This window comes from Geospiza fortis, unplaced genomic scaffold (assembly GCF_000277835.1).
Source record: "Geospiza fortis unplaced genomic scaffold, GeoFor_1.0 scaffold64, whole genome shotgun sequence".
NCBI classification, from domain to species: Eukaryota; Metazoa; Chordata; class Aves; order Passeriformes; family Thraupidae; genus Geospiza; species Geospiza fortis.
In genome coordinates, this window is record NW_005054461.1 from 977,294 (window position 1) to 994,136 (window position 16,843).

General features: G+C 39.6%; 1 protein-coding gene across 1 annotated transcript in view; it reads right to left on the reverse strand.

Moving 5' to 3' along the window:
* ADCY2 (adenylate cyclase 2) overlaps nt 1–15,750 on the reverse strand; it is a 185,105-nt gene extending 169,355 nt beyond the window's left edge. The window contains exon 1 of the mRNA XM_031062764.1: nt 15,558–15,750. Coding sequence (XP_030918624.1) covers nt 15,558–15,608 — 51 coding nt within the window. The 5' untranslated portion in view covers nt 15,609–15,750. The remainder of the gene's footprint in view (nt 1–15,557) is intronic.
* Between the last annotated feature and the right edge of the window lie 1,093 nt (nt 15,751–16,843).

Consider the following 16,843-nt stretch of genomic DNA (forward strand, 5'->3'; position numbering starts at 1 on the left):
AGCTCTTTGAAGTGTCAGTATGGGGGAAGAAACTGCATTACCCAAATACCATTTACATAATCATTTTCTTCATATCTAAAGAAGACATTTCTCTCTGTTGTTACTTTAACTTGTTCCTTGTAATTATACACCTCTGACAATAAACACAAAATTTATGCTAATTTCCTCCATCATTCCTACTTCAAAAAAAGAGATCACCTCTAGCAGAGCAAGTATTACCTTTATATTGCACTGACAGGAAAACTGTACATTAGCTGGCAATTCATTATTTTGCTTCCATCTGAATCCCTTCCCTGCCCTTGAGAAGAGAGAAATCACTAACTAGTATTTACAGTTCTGAAGCCTCAGAGAGGGACAGATGCTCAAAGGCACCTGACAGGAGCAGTGGGTTTGCCTTCTGCTCCTAACCTGTATGTACTATTCCATGCATAAGGTTACTTCTCTGTTTTTTATCGTGTCTATCCAGTGTCACATGATGGCAGATAAACAAATTGAGTGCTTCCATACTGAGCAGGGATTTGATATTATCCTTACATTCACCAACACTGTAATGGAGGTTTTGTGGCTTTTTTTTAGGTGTCAATGTCATGGCCTGGATTCTTTCAGGGAAACCTTCCACACAATCACAACTAAGTAGAATTACCTTCTGTGGGTTGCTGCACATGTCAGTGCCCACATTCTGAGCATTTCACCAACTAGCAGTTGGTGAGCTAACTGAGCACTTCTCCACTAGCAGTGAGAACTGATCAGTGCTGGTGAGAGACACAGAAAAAACAGTCCCAGAAACGTGTGTTTTTCTCCCACTGTAATATCTTTAGATTGAACAGCTGCTGCTATTTTAAGATTTCCTCTGCTAGGAATTGCAAACACCAGGATCCCCATTTCTGCTCTCTGCCAGGCCCTTCCCCAAAAAGCCCCCAGGTCAGCATGCAGAGCAGCTGGCAGCCCTCAGCACTCCCATGAGCAAACACTGAGTAAACCAAACACTCAGGGCTCATGCAGCCTGGACAAAGGGGCATAGCAGTGAAGAACAGGTCGTCTGCAGTGATTGCAGCCAAACTCTACCTCCACATACTCTCATTCAACAAAGGTACCCCATTTCTTAGACCAGATAATTTAAATATTGCTGATCTTCCTTTTCTCATGACACCGATAGCACAGGAGCTCATTATCACAGAGTTGTTTCCATTGGAAAAGACCTCCAGAGACCTTCAAGTCAAACCATTAGCCCAGTGTGCTAAAGTCCACCACTAAACCATGTCCCTAAGTGCCACATCTACATGTCTTTCAAATGCCTCCAGGGATGGTGATTCCATCACATCCCTCAAAAGCCTGTTCCAGTGCTTGACAATCCTCTTGCTGAAGAGATTTTTTCTAATATTCAACCTAACTCCCCCTGGTGCAACTTGAGGCCAATTCCTCTCTTGTCCCATCACTTGTTACTTGGAAGAAGAGACTGACCCCCCATCTTGTCTCAACCTCCTTTGACCTAAAACCCACTGCATTCCTCCCATCCGCTTTGTCTCACACACCTGTGGATTTCAGCTGTCCTCCAACCAACCATCTGCACAGGTGTGCACCAGACAGGCCACTGTGCTACCCAGTGTGTCACCTGCCATGTCCTGCTACTGCAGCTGAGCAATCACACCTGCGATAACCTGATCCAAACAGGAATGCTACAATTTCTTTCTTGTCTCTTCTCCCAGACTACTTGATTACTTCAGCCAATACCAGGAACACATCTCTGATGAAGCTGCAAAGGCTTGTCCAGCTGGAGGAGCTGCCTGAGCTGGCTCCTGACCAGTGGACTGGCAGGCAAACAGTGGCAATATCAGTGGTACAACACCACTGCCAGTTTGTCAGCACTGCCCAAACACCTCCAGCACCACAGGGTCCTTCCTCAGCCTGTTTTACACCCCCTCCACATGATCTTTGCCACCTCATCCTTTCTCCAGGCTTGACACCTTGCATAGTCTCCCAGGAAATCAACACCTGGCAGGAACACTCTCTCTGCAGCACTATCTTGATCCATATTGAAGCGGTCCTTGGGGGTTTGATATTGCTATTGAACTGCAATAAAGCAGGATGTTGCCAAAACGCCACTGCAACAAGCAATCGATTCTGCTTTGCAAGGGCTCCCTGAAAAATCTGAGATGTAAATACTTCTGAAGGCCACTAACCCACAAATACGATCCATCAAGGAATTTTCAGTACTTCCAGTAAAATTATCCAGCTGCTGTTTTAAGTACCTGAACTTGTTAAACCCTCACTTTTGACTATCATTATAGAAAAACAATACTTTTTAAGCCATAAAACTCCTTTTTTTACCCAAACATATAAAAGATGTTATATAATGTCATTACCTATTGCATGTTACCTGAAAAAGGGCACTATTCCAGAGAAGAAAGAAAATACTTTCTTCAGTTTCATAATCTGCAAGTGGTAAATTGACTCTCACATCAAAACACCTCAAGTGGGCAGCTGAAATAATAAGCACAGAATTTGAGACTTCTTGGCTTCAAAGAGACCAAGGGGGTTTTGTGTCTCCTTACTGTTTTTAAAGAGCAAAATAAAAATATGAATAAATGTAATTTTTTTTAAATTTTCAGTAGAGCATGCAATTTTCTGACATACATTATCTCTGAGAAATCCAGTGTACTCAAAGGTGAACAAATATTACTGTTGATATATTTAATAACCAGTCACTTTTTTATTCATACAAAAGCAATCTGTTGAAAGCTTCATCAGAAATCTGAATGAAGTTCGTAACAGACGGTATCTGTATCTCATTTGAAATTTAAATGAGTCATTCCTGTCTTTTAGGGAACTAGGATGGAAGAGACTCCTCTTCAGTCTTGTGGTTAAAATAACTTTCGACTCAGCCCACACAATATCCCCTTTAATGATCCCTGCTTAGCATTACTTTCATGATGACCTGTTAAATAAATGGGTACATAATGAAGCCTCCAAAATCCAACCAAAGTCAAATACCTGAAATAAAAATAAGCACATAGAATGCAAAACATAAAGTGATTACATATTAAGATTCCAAAAAAGGACAAAATAGGAGTGTGAGATACTGCACAGAAGGGCTTTGAACTCTTGCCAGTTTTGAATGTTCAGAGGAGGGACCTGATGCTGCAGGGAAAATTTCCTATTTGACTTCAGGCCCTGACAAACATTGGAATTGTTCCAGCTGGTACCTCGGCTGCTCTCCCTTCCCTTAGAGCAAGTTGAAAAGTGTGAAGAGGCTGTGAAACCTCTGCCTATATTCATGCAAATACCTTCTGACAATCATGATAGAATGCTTGCACAAGGACAATAGATCAATGACTGCAAAATACTCTCTACTGAGCTCTTCTGTGGTAGTTTGTCAATATAAAAACTACCACATGTCAAAGTGGACAAGGACAATACATTGTCTGGGAATTTCTAGCTGTAGCAGTCTAATTACAGCCTTAAAACATTGCTCTCTCACTGCAAAAGGTTTAAGCTGCAAAGAAGACCTCAAGAACAATCTTACAGGAGGCTTCTTTGTAGCTTTTAAGCCCATTTTTTGGACTGGGGACAGAATGAAGCCTTTCTCTAGGAGACTGGATAGACAGACAAGATCAGAGATGCTGGTCTAGAAGAGATTCTGCTCTGGATACATTGGTGTAGAGAATCACAGTTCCACATCACGCCTGGGCCATTTTGGGGGGTCCTGAACACTGTTATGCACATTGATACAGATGCACATTGAAACAGATTCTTCATCTACATCTAAATTACCTCAAGTATCAGAGGCCATATCAATGTACTAACTAAAATTTTATAACCAGGTTCATGTACTGTGTCAACAGGGTCCACTGTCACGGCTTCCCAAACCTCTGGAACCAGACAGAACTTCCTACCACAATATCAGCAGGCAACAGGTCAGGTAGAACCTCTGACAAATCAGTGGTGATTATGTCTTAATATTGCATAATTGGGGTACAGGAGTTGGGGTGTGTTGGAGGAGTGGGAGATTTGTGCTTTCCAGGAAAGGAGGTGGGAGTTCAGGAGCAGAGATATTTCTGGATAACAGAGACCTGGGTTTCTATGGGATTGCTCAGGCACCACTGTTATTGTGGATTCTCACTCCAGCAGCAGCCATGAGCAGCCTCTCCCCTAACTCAGGACTTCAGCTGTGAAAAACATAAAGCCCTAAATATTAAAGATTTGTAAAATTAATTCGATCTTAAAAATTCTCCAATACCTCCAGTCAAAAAAGCAATTATATAAGCAAAATGTCACTAGTCTGAGAAATTAACAATGAAAGTAGCAATATATTTAATTGTAAGGAGAAACCTAACTAGAGTAATATCTTAATTGCACCGTCACAGCTATGACTATTTTACTATGCAGTTCCAGTTTAGTTTGTGCCTTCTTTTGGAGGATTTCAAGGATAAAATGAGCACTTCCAGTTTTAAACAACAAACGTTGTTGTTGTTGTTAAAACCTTTTGCTGCTCTGTAGTTCAACAATGATTACTATACTTTGCACCTAAGGGAATACTGAGAAAGTCACTCAATCAAATTATGTTGTATTTGTAAACTTTTTCCTCCCCCTTTTTTTGTGTTTTTCTGAAATCTGAGTATAACAAAATGCAGAAAAGTAAACCGGGAGAAGAGCAAAGAACTTCACTTTTATTACCAGTAAGAGACTGAAGCCTTAACATTTTCAGCTACACATTTCATAAGAAGAACACTTTTAGACAAATACTTTTTTGCCCAGAAATCTCTTTGCTTTAAAACATACTCCAAAATTGTGACAAGTTTAATGTATTACTTCATATTGCATGACTTCAACAACAGACCGTGCCTAAAAAGAATGACATCCTTATGCATATGCATTAAAATTAATCTATTCAAAACACACCCCCTCTTGCTAATGTTATTTTTTTTCAAACACCTGGGGACCTATGTTAATATTAGTATGTCAAGTGTTAAATTGTATTTAAATATACGTAAGATAAATTTCCCTACGTAAAGGTCTTGATGGTACAGCATATTCAAGAAGCAATTTCCATAACAGCAAGAAACCTTACTAGAGTTGTATGATTTAGTAAGATACGGCAGCCTGAAATACACAATTCCGTTGACCTTCAATACTTCAAAATCATTCCAGCTTTTATAGCTCCTGTTGTTTGCCATCCCATTTCTATCCACTGTCACTGAGTATACAAATGGCAAGAGTTGAAAGTCTATTTTCTGTACAAACAAAATGCGCGCTGCTCCATGCCTACTCAGCCAGGGATTTCATTTACAGTCTGCTTACCAACCTACACCTACTAGGACTCTATTTCCTTCAGTTCTAACACAACCCTTCTCCACCTTTCCCTTCAGCCATTTTCCATCCATGCTGATGGCCAGAAACCATCTGTTGCCCAGGGCTGTGTGACCAACTTCCACAGCTCCCAGAGAGAAGGAAAACACCAGAGTATCATGAAAAAAACATCTGTTAAAAAAACAATAGGCACCACTTTCACACGAGCCATTCCTTTGTCTGCATGCCCAGCTCTCCACACTGCACAAGGAGAGGTGCTCAGCTTTATCACATTTCTGGGAGGCTTTGTCCCAACATTTCTGCTGCATCTGATGCTCAGCCCATGCACACAGAACGGCCCGTAAGCACAGGTCTCATCCCACAGAAACAGTTCCTGAGAGACACAGACACAGTGGTGGTGGGATCTGTCCTGATTTCAGTCCTCTCCCACTCTCCCTAAGACTGCAGCCATCCTGAACAAAGCGGTACATCTGGCCTGACAATCTCACTTTTGATAAAACAGGTAAAAAAACACCAAACACCACCCAAGAGAGCCCTCATGTAAGATTTGCAAAAAAATAGCAAAAGTACTGAAAAGTGAAACCTGGCATTTTACTAAGTAAATCCCATTTTATTTATAAATTCGTAAGATATGTGGTTGCTCAGCATGGTAAACAAAAGAGAGTATAAACTCTGCAAGAGCACAAGAGGTAAACTTTTGTTCCACATTTCTACATCATGGGAAATCACTACTATGAGATTAAAACCACCAGCTAAATAATGCATCGCAGAAGCTGTGCAAATTCTATGGATCCAGAAAGATTTTCCTTTTGTAGCTTCAGTGGCCACATGTCCCTGAAATGTTGTAAAACGCCATTCCTGGAATGTTCACATGGCTTGAGAGAAGTCTTGCTGAAATGCAATGAAAACTAAACAAGGAGAGATGAGGAGAAAAGAAATGTAGGGGCTCTAAAGCACAGATTCCCTTGCTAGCCTCTCTGGAGAAACATGTCCTGTCTGCCCACATCATCAACAAGCATGGAATTCTTGGGCTAATCTAGAGGAAATGATAGTATAGAAAGAAGTATGACTGACACATTATAATGTGCATTTATAATGCACTTTTCTGCATTTGGGGCTTTGTCATCAATCAAGATTTCTTTCCAATCTTCATCTGACCAAGGAAACATGACTTTACTCAATTTTTTTTTTTTTGCACACCAAGTCAACATTTTAATGGAATTTAATATCCAAATTAATGTCATTTACACCACATACTTTCCTTCTCTTGTCAATCCCCTGAGTCATCCAGTAGACCTGGCAGTTTATCAGCATCAGACCCAACAAAGACCCAATATTGTAACTGATATTCTCAAATAAGTTTCTAACTGGTGATAAAATTCAGGTTAGTGAAAATAAAAGGCATCCATATCTACCTAACAAAGACCAGAGTCTCCTCTATGCGAAAGCCATTTAAGGCATCAATTTATATTTGTTTGTACAGGTGTGTAAGCAATATGTGCACATTGTTAGGAACTGGCATTAGATAACATATGAAGTAATCAGAGTGTGACATGGGAAAAAAAGACTTAATCAAATCTCTGCTTCATTTAATAGCAATAAAATACTTTTTTGTTTTAGCTCTTTTTGGAACATAGAACTTTTTAGATATATGTCTGTTAAACCAATTTTATTTAGATGCTCACCTTTTTTACATGACAGGCTTTTGAATCCATTTCCTTCATAACTTTATATTATTTGAAAAAAATATTGGATGATTAAGGCTAACAACAGCATAATAAAGAAAAATGCATACTGTAGTTACTATCATATTTTCTTAGTTCAGTCAAAATTACAAAAATATAAAAAATCACAGAATCTGGAAGATAAAGCTATAATACTTTGCTTGCTTATATTACCAAAAAAGATTTTTTTTCTTTCCTTTTTTTGGGGGAGTGGCAGGGACATAAAACTGCAAGTGTGAACGGCAAGGGGAATATAACCGAATTCAAATTGAGCCCTCAGATATCTGAACTTGCAACACTATCACTGCCACAATGATGCCAAAAATTGTTATCCATGAAAACTCATCTGTATCGAATGAGGCAAGAAATATTTTTATGAAGACTACATCTGGTTGTAAGGCAAAAAATACAGAGTGGTAACAAATAATAGATTTAGCAAAGGCTGTCCTCATTAGTAAGTGGGAGAGGAAACAACCCCTTCAGAGGTTCTCTCCCACATTTGCCCTAAACCAGGTCAGCATCCTAAAAAGTGAAACAGAAAGGATTTCACAGCCAGCATACTACAAACTACAGGAATATGGGGAAAAATCCTGTTAGTTGCTTCCTAGTTTGAAAGAGAAGTGATACTCTGACAATCCAAATACTCAGGTTCATTTATTTAGCACCACAGTTGTGCCTAACACTTAATAAAATCTACAGAAACAGGGAACACCCCCCAACAACTAAACTGATTCTTCTTATGCATCTTGTAGGAAATATTCTTACCATCTACTTAATTATTTCTTTGTTCAGTAGCTCGCTAGCTAATTTTTTACAGCACTAGAAACCTGCAAACTGAATCAGATTTGAGAGAAAAGGCAAAAAATGACCAAAGGCCAGGCTCTATGAGGACATACCCTTCCAGCACCCAATTCAGAAAAATAAAAGCATACAATATTATGTGCAATGGCCATGTAAAGGTACAAGCTTTTCCACAGCACACAGTTATGCAAGGTCTATCAGCTTAAACCAACAGACTAATGCAGCATCATGCCAAAACCTTTCCTCCTGGAAGTCAGGCAAACTGTTAGATTTCTGAGTAAAATACAATTCCAATGAATGACATTTGCATGTCTTCCTAAATTAAACCTGCTAGCAAGAAGTACTGGATAGCTGCTTCAGTGGTTCTCCAGTAGCTCCATCATACAAGTAATAGTTAACTATGTGCGTACTATGAAGCTATTAAATGTTTATTTCCTGATGTCAAACACATAAGAAGTCATATGAAGGGCTTAAAATACTCACTTCCATTTATCACTTGGTCTTTCAACTTCAGAAACATCAGAAGAATATGACAATATTTAAAATGAGCATTGCTTATTTTCAGTACTTTCTGAAACATTAATATTCTTATTGATAAATGTTATTTCCCATCAGAGAGAAAAATCTTGCCACATTCAGTTTGTTCATATTTATCTGAGTCTTACATATCTATTGTACATCAATAAGTACATTTGCCTTGGCAGAGTTCATTCACATGACTTGCACTGCAATTATCACACTGCATGTAAACTATGCCATAATCTTGATGAAAACTACAATCAGCTCAGCCTTTGTACTTAAATGTCCCCTCCAAGATGAAAAATACACCTCAAGAAATGGAGTCAAGGAAAATAAACTAGCAGGGAAAAAAGAATTTCATAAGGTTCATTTGGTAAGTTACTGGATACATCCAGTATCTTCCACTTTATATTACATCAAAACTCTCTCAGAAATGTTATAATGAATGCCTAAAGAGATCAGAAATAGACCAAAATTATTATCCCCTGATGTTTTAAATTCTAAGACTACTTCTCCAGAATACTGGAAGGATAAAAGATATTCAGATAGCAAAAAGCCATAAACTTCTAAAATTCAGAAAATGCATCTCTTTAGCTTTTAGATAAACTTCATGCACAGGTCAAAGGAAATTGTCATTTAAAACATCTCAGTAGTTTCCAGATGTTCTGTGGTCCATAGAAATAAAGAACTAAAAGGATGCTCCTGAACCACTGAAGTCCATTCTCTTTGAATGAAGACGCTGACTGACTCTCAGCTAAGGACACCATCCCACTGCAAAACCAATTCATTATTTTAATCTTTATTACCCTGAGTATATAAACCAAGTGCCCCATTGGGGCACTGAAAATTCTAATTTTCAGTTTAGTTTTCCTTACCAGCCAGATGATTTTTATTTTTGTTTGGGTGTGGGTGTATGTGTCACTAATTTGTCTTCCATCGCTTCTCCTCAAATCTGATGTCTGCAGCCAGGGACTATCTGTAGATGGCAGTCACACAACTCTCAGCATTCTTCTCCTCTGCAGATCTTGACCCAAGTCAAGCTCTTCTCACGTCTCACAAAACCTGCCTTTCTCCTAGTGATCTTTGGAATAAAGGTGCCTAGAAGTTTACATAGTCATCCAGGCAAGGATTCATTTTAGCTGGATACTCTGCCATCATAAACGAGTCTTTTCTGGACACATGTCCAAATGACCCAGTGATCAGCCAATGCTTCCTCTCTTCATTCTGCTTGTCCTTGCTTCTTTTTCTAGTGATGAATTCAGTCTATAGCTGTAACTTCTGCTGTTAGTCCCCAAATGCAGGCACCTTATATTTCCTATTATTAAATTTCATCTAGCTGCTATTACTGCAGTCCTCAAGGTCAAGCTTTTCTTCCCCATAATATTGTGATCTTTTGCTGTATTAGGAATCCTTGAACTGGGTCATCAACAAATTTCATTATAGCAGTGACATTCAGTCACCTCTTCACAAGTAAAAAGCGCTAATAAAGGGAAACATTCTCCAGAGAGCTCTCTGAGAAATCCAGCCAGAAATCCTCCTCCTGCCTGACACCCTCAAAAGTCACACTACCTGCCATCTCCCCTCACCTACATGTGCAGTTACTTTAATAATGGTCATCTCCTTTAGCAGGGCTTCTAGCCTACTGTTTGGAACAAAAGTAGATTTTGTTTTTTCTTTCCAATATATATTCCCTATTTAAAACAGTTATCAACTTTTCTTCACTGCTCTCAGAATGCACTGCCATGGCATAGCAAAGGTGAACAATGGCACGTTGGTTATGCCAACCAGTATTTCAAGGATCACACACTATTGTATTGTATTAATCTACTGTATTACTGATTTTAGTAACTGGCAGGTGTGTCTAATAGTTCATCTTTTTCCAGTCTTCTATACAGATATAACCATACCAGACTTGATAAAACTACTCAAATGTCTTGCTATGAAGCCTGTGACTTTATATATCTATAAAAAAAGCATTAAGATAAAAATCATTTGTTCACTTTCCAAAATTATAAGTGAAAATATGGCATATACTGGTGGATGGGGGGGTTCTTGTTTTTTCTATCACACCTATTCCTAAAGCAGAGTATCATCTGCTTGGCAGAATCTTTTCCTTTGATACAACCCTTCTGGTTTTCTTCAGGTCCTTTTTCAGGTGAATATTCACTTACAAGGTACTGAACCATGCTCCTACAAGATTTGGTTCCTTGTTCAGGATACTCATTCCTGAGAGTATGATTAATCTTGAACTTTAAAAAAAGTCAAGTCTCGCCCACACTCCAGATCCTGAGCAAGTGGTATAGCATCAATTCACCCTTACTTTCCTGTGTTGCAGGGACTTCACTGACACCTGCCTTGCTTTCCTCAAATATTAACAACATATTTTTTATATGCTGCTTAACTATACAAAACATGTTACTGATATTTCAGGGCAGGGCTGACTTAAGATAAGGCAAGGTGTGGAAATCAGACCCAATGTAATTCACGCAACGACAAGTCTTCCTTTCTGCAGACCATTGTTTCACCAAACTGCCTAATACAGGAGCTGATTACCACAACCACAGAAACTTTGTGTGGGTCCTCACCCCTTGGCACACAAGAGATATCCCCAGGTGCTAAGACAGTATCAAAAAAAAGATAATTATAAATACTAGGGCATAAAATTTTGCCCACACTTCTTAAGCCAGGACTGCTCCAAGGTCCAAATCAAACCATCCTATATCAACAGATTAAAAGAAAACAAAGAAGTACTTTAAATTCAGCTCAAAAAGTAGAATTTAGGCTAAAATAATCAAATATATATTCTAAGCACATCACTCTGAATATTTTTTTTAAAACCATAAGTGTCAAATTCCGCTTGAAGTAATTTCTGTGCTGTAACTGAATACAGAGAAGGAGGAGCACATCTGGTGCCTGCACTGTGCAAACATATTTATGATTAAATAGAATTGAATACCAAAATCCTACAATGATAGAATTAATTAGACTAGTATAATGCTGCATAATTACTCTTTTTTTATATCATCTACAGCATGCTTTAAGAGCTCTTTTTATCCACTGATATCAATGTGCTATGACTATTTACATACACCCCATATAAAAGGCTGAGGAAGTATTAGACATGTCAGAGGGTGACACAGAAAGGCAACTGTTGTACAATAACTACACTGTCAGCAAAACAAGAGGAAACTAATTTTAAATTCATTCCCCGGCAGGAAACTCTACAGACAGGTAATAGATTTACATTTTGAAAGGAAAGGTGCTTCATACTACAGTAAGGAAGAGTTCTAACACAACAAAATCAATCCGTCACTCCTTTCTACCAGCACTCCTTACTCAGCTTGCCTGCCTTGCATTACTGGCCCTCCACCAACACACCATCCACAGATTTCCTCACGGACCTTGCTAAGTAAGCACTGCCCTTGGGTCTTTCCTCACTGAAAACATCTCCACACATTACTGCTCACACCCTGGACTTGGAAGAAAGTTGGCAGTAGGCAGTGGCTCTCTCTGAGCCTCAGCATGACTACCTTTTCTCTACTCCTTTCCCATCGACCCAGGTGTCTCATGCCTCCTAGCAGGCAGCCCAATCTCCTTCCGGGCTCATGTAAACTGTAGCACATGAAGGCTAGGATCCAACTTCCCCAAACCACCATGGAAAACCAGGGGCTCCGGTGCCACAAACACTTGGGCTGACACCAATAAAGGAGGGTTGCCACAATTTTTTAAAAAAAATTGTCAGGTACCAAAGACTTTTGCCATGACAGTTTCAATTCTTTTCATGTTAAGCGGCCCACTGTCTCCCTAAGGCACGCTCTCATTGTACTCACCATTCTTCATTGTTGACACAGAGGAGCAAGGGAGTTTGGACTAACTAAAGAGGTAAGCGAGCTACTAAGGCTGATGGTGCAAATATGCTGGCTGCTCTCCCAGATGGGTTAGGGATGACGGCCAGGCAGTCCAGTGACAATAGCAGCCTTTGGATCAGGCTCAGCAGGCAATTACGGAGCCAGCATGGAGCTGGCAGATTGGCACGAGGGACAAAGTAAGTGCCCACAGCCACACTGTCCTCCCCCTTCAAACAGTGTCCAGACACCCACCTGGTAACAGTTTTCTCCAAAGCTGTACCTGCAACCAAAGAAGAGTCAAGGAAATGGAGACTGATAAAAGCAGTCTGCAGGGACAGCAAAAAGATAGCTGAAACCAATTACTATTTGCACTTATTTCACATCAGCCTACACATTTCTAATAAAAAAAACAAAACAACGGCCCTGACCAACCACTTAATTTCCAGCCCTCTACTAATTGTGGGTTATTTGAGCTTTGTGCCTGCAGGCTAAGGAAGAACTGCTCTGCATTAAATATACATTGAGTTCCCAACCAAAATATTCTCTCTCAAATGGTATTTTTATTGTAAACAAAAGCTGTAAAAGTTCACACCTCAGGTTCCTTAAGACAACAGAGAAACACTACATTGAGCAGTTGCAAACAGCCAAAAGGCACAAAAAAATCATTAAGCCAAAATTTAAAAGATGCAAGGGTGTCACTCAAAGGGCTGTCCATAAATGGCACGACAACATGCTCTGTCTAGTAACTGTGGTATAAAGAAAATCTATCTTTCAATAGTTACTAGTACAATTAAAAAAATGCCATATTCTTAACAAGCTTAAGATTCAGGGGACATGAAAGTTATGACATTTTTAAACTCTCCTGGACCAGAACAGAAGTTAGGCTGCACTTTGAAGTAAATTAAAAGTAAATTAAAGTAAATATATATAAACATGAAGTACATCAATATAAAGCACTTGTTTAGTAAGTAACTGTGCCTGAACTGACTCTTTCATTTTCATCATTTTCTAATTAGTTAATGTTGACAGTGATATATTTGAAACCTAACTAATTTAAATTTTACATCATGTCTCCTTTCTTTCATAAAAAGCATAAAGGAATCACAAAACCACTTCAATATGCCAAGTAAAATGGTTTAAAGGTTCACAAAATGTAAAATTTCAACAAAGAACCAGTCAATGACCACTGAGGAAGTATTTTTCAAATTTGGTTTCACATATAGGAGATAACACTACTTATGGACCTACCGATTCTCAGTGCAGAGCAAACAAAACACCAGCATCACAGGAATACAAGGCAGTATTTTACTGCTCACATCTCTTTTTCAAATGTTTGAAAACATCAAACCTTCAGTTAGTCTTTTGTATAAAGTGTCAAATTCCCAGAAAGATTCCCGCATTTCCACAGTTTACTCTTAACTGACACTAGGCAAAAGTACTCCTACAAAAGCAGTTCAAAAAACTGCACTGCTATTGAAAGGAGAAAAAAAAAAAAGCAGCTTTGGGGAAATGAAGGATCCTGCTACAAGGAGCCACACGACCTTGGACTCTCAGCAGTGGCCAGGGGCTATTATCCTACCAGATGCCAAAGACATCTGCCACAGGGTCCCGGCATTCTGGAAAAGTCCTGCCTGCTCTCAGCTGGAGCCCCCAAGGCACTCAGCAAGGCGGCTGCCCGGAGCTGGCTGCTGCTGGCCGAGAAAGAGAAGCAGCTCCATCCCAAATATCCTTTTCTCTAAGCAGCTCTTGCACGCAAAGCAAAGAGAAGCCTGAATGTCAGAGGAGTTGTGTCCTGGCAACCTACAGGAAGACAAAGCCCTTTCCCAGAGCTCTACAGTCCTTCCTCCATCACGGGGCCAGGCACATCCCTTGCATGCTGTGGGAATACCTATATTTTTCCTAAGAGGAAAGCAAGGCAGGACTAATCATCACAGGCTAAACACACAACTCCAGGACTGAGACATCAGTATCCCTCTTAGATCTCTTTCAATCCATGTGCTTTTGAAAATTATTATCCCAGCTTTCAAATACCAAAACCAAATTTAGTATCATTTACAATGAATAAATAATACGACTAACTAAATATTTGCATCTAAGATCTAAAGTCTGAAATATTCTAGCACAACATGACACAAATGCCAGTGAAAACAAACGAAAAAAGTAAGACCTTGTGAATTACCTAGATGAGATATCACAAAGACAGAAGTACTCCCAGGGTGAAATCCATACCTAAAGAAAAGTATTTCATGTTCTGATGTTTTTATTACATGCAAGTGTGACCTGGTCTGGTAGTTTAAACTATTGAAAAGATATAAAACCTAAAAAAAAACCAACCAGGTAGGAGGTTGCTTAGAAAATTAATGCCAGAACCTTCCAAGAAAATGAAAATATAAAGTCACCCACAAAGGGAAGGGCTCCAAAATATTACCAACATGCACCAGTAATTTTAAAAATTTATATTTAAGAGTTTAAAGGAACTACTTAAAGTTCAGTATTTGCCCAAGTCTTTGCAAGATCTGAATAAAAAGTCAGAGAATTTATTCCAAGTCTGTCTCAAGGACCTAGAGGGCATTCTGGAGAGAGTAACACAATTTAAAGGTTAAACTCATAGAATCAGCATGAAATCTTCAGAAGACATATTTATATGTTTAAAAGACTTTTTTCATCCTTTGAAGAGTTATAAAAATATTATATGAGCCATATTCCCATGTAGAGCTGTTTGGAGAAAAGAAAATAATGTGACAGAACTCAAAAGAATCGATCAGCCACAGCGCTGGATATTGCACATCATTTATTGATGTTTTAAAAGTGCTGCTATTAGGCTGCAATTATATTTTGCTTTTTCTTCATTACAAAATTTAAAAAATGTGAAGGGTACTTCACTTCTTCTCCACTCATCCATTTTTCTAGACAAGTAAGGAGACTCCCAGTCCTTTTTCTCATGCGTTGCTAGAGAACACCTAGTAGACCACAGAAAGCCTACACTGCAACCTCAAACATTTTAAACTGGAAAAGATAGCAATAAGCAGTGTTGAACAAAACTAGCATTTCTGCCATGTTAACTGGTCACTAGTATCAAATATTCACTCTACAAAGAAGCTGGTGATTAGAATCAAGTATTCATGCTTAAAGAAGTTTAAAAATATAACAGTAAAATCCCTCTAATATTTCCTAGTATTTTAATTATGCACATCTCTGGTATTTATAAAGCAGATCAAGAGAGTCTCAGCATGCAACCAATTAGTCACAAAAAGATTTTGTGAGATGTCCCACAAAAACGAACATGAATGCTTTTGTATAGAATGGTTCTTGGAAATGTACCCAATGGAAGTAAAATTAGTAATGATGACAGTCTTACCTGGTCCCAGGGACAGATGATTCCTCCAAAACACATAAAGAGATATCCCATGGCAACAAGACATACCCAGACCACCAGAGAAAATATACGAAGCAGCTTCTTAAAGACAGGTTCTACGCAGACAAGGATAAATATAGCAAAAAAAATTGCTAGGGCTGTTGGAACAGTTATTAAAAATGCCACGTGGTCTTCAACTTCCTGAAAACAGAGGAAAATGAAAAGGAAGTCAAAAACAAATGTACTTAAAGGTCAGACATCAATAACATACTCTAAACTTACTGTGCAAGAAGACAGCAGAAAGACACAACTGGATATCTAAAGTGAGTTAAATCAAAATAGAATTTCTTTCATGGTAAGAAGCTGTTATGTGGAGCATCAACCTTGTAACTGCTACTGTAACTATTAACCACAATAGCACAACACTTCTTTTACTAGTCTGAGTTGCAGCAGGCTGCGAGAAGTGTGGGCAGCATGAGGGGGGCTGAGTTGGAAAGTTGGTTCCAAGCTCAGTCTGCAGTGGACCCACAGCCCATGGCCAACCATCCAACAGCTCCTTTCACCACTGGTACACACAGAACAGAGAGGGGCAAAATGCAGAAGAACAGAAGCTTGCAAGAGCATGAATCTACAGGAGAAAGAAACTTCCCCTGATGCCTGGCATGCCCCTGCAGAACCTCTTCTTCTGCTCTGAAAAGACCCATCCCATCAGGAGAGGTGATGGAGCTGAGGCAGGGAGCCCCATCTGCTCTGTAAGAGCCAATGCAACCACAAGAACGTGATGGTGACAGCAGCAGGGACCCTCCTGTGAGAGACACAGAGGTCTGCCTCTGACACACTCCTGAGAGCTGTGCTGCTCACAGGGGGCTCACAGCAGGGATGCCACCAAGACACTCCCAAGCCTCACAGAGCCCACTACTGCCTGCTCCTGTAGTTCCACAAGGGCACCAGTGACACAGCCAGGAACAGTCTGAGCAACACCAAGATGGATTGCAGAGAGTGATGGTAAGGCACTCTAGAATGCAAGTTGTTTTTTCACCAATCCTCACAAAATTAAAGTTCCCAGGGGAACAGAACCTCAAGCCACTCCTCTCCAAGTTTGATGCCAATATCAAAAAGAGATGCTCTGAGTCTGAAAGGGGATTGCAAGTTGGCTGGAAAAGGAATTCCAGCCACTCTAGCCAGTATGTTGGCTTTGGGGGCATGGGCAGTAAACAAGAGATGTGCACCTTGGACCTTGTCACACAGATGTGGTTGGCTCCTATGGGAATGGTTCCATAGGGATGGTT